We start from the raw sequence: 3,848 nt of genomic DNA on the forward strand, positions 1-3,848 counted from the left end.
CCTGAGTTGGGATACAGCCAAAGACATGCTGTGGAAGATTGGTTGGTTGTCCAGTTTGTGCCTGTATAAAATGATATAAATGCAGAGAAACATGTCTGAGGTAATTTTGCAGTAGTGTCATCAGAAAGAACTCAGTCACCTGCAGCGTGTGTTGCAGAGACTGAATTAAAGTTGCGATTAACATTTTGTGCAGTCTGTATGTGAAGGATGGGCATAACTTCCAATTTGACATAAACACCTTAAACCTCCATTTTTTATTTTTTTTTAACATTTTTTTTAATTTATTTATCTTTTGTAATAGCCGGTTTAGGACAACTCCCAGATACAGAAAGATATCTGGGAGTTGTTGTGTAGACATCTATGGATAAATTAACTGAGCTCTCACTTGATTTATGACCTCAGCAATCAGGCTGATGAGCATTAATTCCACCTGTTTTTGAAGAAACATAGATTCAGAACTGGGGAAAAACCAGCTTATTCTCAGTAGCTAATAGCTTGAAATTTACGTCTTTAGCCAATAAGCGCGCAACGTCCCTCAGGTTCACAGTTTGATAGGTCTGTTGGGCGGATCTCTGTTTATCTAGCTTTCAGCATAAAGAAATATCTATTAGGTGAAGCAACCTTGTGTTTTCTGTCATCTACCTGCCTGATATTTCGCCTGTATGATGTCCCCAGTTTAAATTGTGAGTGATCTCTGTGGACGAGGTAGCAGTCCTTACACAGAAACATTAAAGAAGCAGAAAGACTCAAGCGAGGATTGTATGGTTTGAAGCTCTTGCAGGTGTTCACAGAGCCATACAAAAAACAGAGGGATGGATTCCTGAAGGACCAGCATGCTGCTGCCACCTTTGGTTGTTGCCACGGTGACAATTTATGTCGTCAGTGACTGATGGATGCAGCGACCCTGGCCTCGCCTGTGTGTCCAAGAGGAGATAGAGAGAATGCAATGAGGTGTGGGCGTGCACAGCGTTAGAGAGAGGAAAGGATGAATGAGTAGGAAAGAGCTGGAAGAGGACATGACAGTGCATATGATAAATGTGTGTGTGGGGGAGGGAGTGAGGAAGAGGGGGAGAAAGGAAGGAAATATGCAGGTGTTGAATATGGATGAAAGGAAACAAAGAAAACAAACATGTGACACAGAAACTGTGTGAGAGATTGGGTGAGGATGCACGCACATGTGATCCTCCCCTCCTCACACACATCCTTCTCTGTGTGAAGCCCCTCTGCAGCCACCGGTGCTCCGGCAGCAGGGTTGCCATGGTAATGTAATCCAGGCAATGACGCTCGGCATCTCTCTCACAATCAGAGGAAGGCTGAACACACCCAGCTCAGCTGCACCGTGAGAAGAGCAGTGGGAGCAAAAAAAGGAGGGGGGGGGCAACGCCCACAAAGTGCAGCCGAGAGGTGGAGGCGTGCCGGCTCTCCACAGGATCACAGGGTGGAAACGTTCACGGTCTTTATGTACGGCTCCTGTGCCGTGCATTCGTTTAGTGAGTTATTGGACGTTCTGGCTCATTCGGACCACTTCCTGTGCAGAAGTAAGCGACACCGTCTTAAAGCCTTGTGTTGCCTTCCTAATGATGGAGGTCAGATAGAAGCAGTCTGTAAAAACACAAGACACATGAACCATTGAGCCAAATGTACCAAATCTATAAAATGAAATTCAAAAAATGAGAATAGAGTTTACATTATTGGTAGTTTTGCTGTATTTTGGACTGCAGTGCTCCCCTGTGGAGATCCTTCGGGTTAGTGCAATCAAAAATAGTGAAAGAACCAAATACGTTTTGTATGGGTTCAGGTCGCCCGGCACTTTAATGAAGTCTGGGATAAAAGCTTAGTGGCTGAAGGTGTGTGCATACCTTTCTTGTATATTTTACTACATTGTGATACTAATAATGCACCATGCAATGATAAAGCATCACAACATAATATATCAGTAGGATTTTGAAATTTGGTGACAGTATTCTGTCTAGACAACCAAACCCTGTGAGGGAAGACGGCTCAGATCTGTCGCTGCAGTTTAAAAAGAAAGAAGCTCCACCCGTCCTGAAGGCATCAGGAGACTCCTCCTGACATTAGAAGCGTAGCCTGGTTTGTCTCGCTGTGGTTGGCTGCAGTGGCTCGGTGTTTCCCTCCATGCGGCCTACTTTCTGAACACGCATCCGTCGCAGCGACTGGCTGCTCAGTCCTGCTACACCCAGGCAGCAGACCTACTGTATTTGCATGCCTGGGGGCGCTTGTTTGGCCTCCTCCTAGATGGGTGGGTGGTTGGAGGGAGATATGGATCGGTCGTATTGATCTGTCTCCTTGTTGTCTGTTTGTTAACCGCTGTGTCTGATTCTCAGGATTTATGTGTTTGGAGCCTGAAGAGGCGTGCGTGGGTTTTGAGTTTGGTTGGTTATCTATATATTTATATTTAACAGATAACCCAGACTGTGGGACCTTTGGATGAAGAACAACTGTATGATAATGAGTATGTCTGCAATAGAGATCTCATTAATCTCATCCCCATCATTTCTATTGACACACTGACCTGATACGTTGGGTTTATAGCACTGCTGTCTCTGGCTTTAAGTGCTGATTGGTCTTAATTGAATGCGTTTCTTTTGTCAAAGCTTCATTTTTTAAAAATTAAAGCTGCAAAATGTAAGACAAAAAATCTTCCCCACATTTTTTGCTTTCACTGATATAAAACTGTGGATTATCTGATATTTTCCTCATAATTTTCTTTCTTTTTCCTTCAGGGCAGTTACCCCGTCTGGGATGACTTCATCAGCAAGGCCAACAAACTACAGTCACAGCTAAGGTAAAAATGCTTATTACATGTCGTAACATGTTTATTTACAAAAGACCAAATAAAGGGTTTAAAAATGACTTACTTGAGGGGAAAAGAAGAGCGAGAGGTTGAGCCACTGGCATAGGCCCGGCCCACATCTTCAGACGCCCCGAGTCTGTCATCAGAGACGGCACCTAGAACTCAGAGACGCAGATCACACAGGAGCCGAGCAATGACAGGAGACGGGGTGACACACAGCAGGAGATTGAAGGGTTTTCTCCAGCCTGGCTCCTGTAACGACAGCATCAAAGAACTGAAAATAACAAGCAAGCGAACAAGTGAAGAAAACACAAATATACAAAAAACGCACCAGAGACAAAAAGTAAAAAATAAAGCAAGAAATCCTGCAAAACATGCAAGTCTCAATTCATGCAATCATGCAATAAAGTGCAGAGTACTGATGAACGTGTCACTATCTTATCTGTTCGACGCGTTTGATCAGCTTCCTGAAAACAGCGATTGTGTTCAGTGCAGAAGTTGCTCTTGTTGTGTTGCTCTGAGAGCATTTACACGAACTTTCTCAGAATCGGTCCAGTAGCACCAAACTGTGGCTTCTCATTGGTTTATGAAGAAGGTTATTTAGTTTCAGAAATGCAAAACTTTTGGGTCTCTGTATCCTCATTGAGCTGTTTTATATTGATTATTTATACATAGAGAATCATATTCAATGCTGTTTTAACCTTAAGATAAAAGGAAGCGTACCCGCATCCTGAGAGTGTGCATAACCTGAGCTCATGAAAATCCAATCAGTCTGCTTCATTAGGTGTCTAAATGTCAGGCTCACCTCTCCTGTCACCTCATCCCTGACGTCCTGACACACACACACACACACACACACACACACACACGCACGGCTGAAGGTTGCCACCATCAATAGAAACATGTACACACACAGACCACAAAAACCACACACTTGAGCCTTGACAAAGTCTCCACACGTACATGTTTACTCACTTACACTTTTCAGCCATTAACCAACCAGCAATGACTGCCTTCACATACACTGTGTACA

General features: G+C 43.8%; 1 protein-coding gene across 3 annotated transcripts in view; it reads left to right on the plus strand.

Annotated features, from left to right (window-relative positions):
• The window catches only part of LOC102202461 (MTSS I-BAR domain containing 1), a 66,548-nt gene that overhangs the window by 8,727 nt on the left and 53,973 nt on the right, over positions 1-3,848 (plus strand). For all 3 annotated transcript variants that reach the window (XM_005752037.1, XM_005752036.1, XM_005752038.1), the window contains exon 2: positions 2,745-2,806. In XM_005752037.1, coding sequence (XP_005752094.1) covers positions 2,745-2,806 — 62 coding nt within the window. The remainder of the gene's footprint in view (positions 1-2,744; positions 2,807-3,848) is intronic.

Source organism: Pundamilia nyererei, unplaced genomic scaffold (genome assembly GCF_000239375.1).
Source record: "Pundamilia nyererei isolate P.nyererei 1_Seehausen unplaced genomic scaffold, PunNye1.0 scaffold00340, whole genome shotgun sequence".
Taxonomy (NCBI): domain Eukaryota; kingdom Metazoa; phylum Chordata; class Actinopteri; order Cichliformes; family Cichlidae; genus Pundamilia; species Pundamilia nyererei.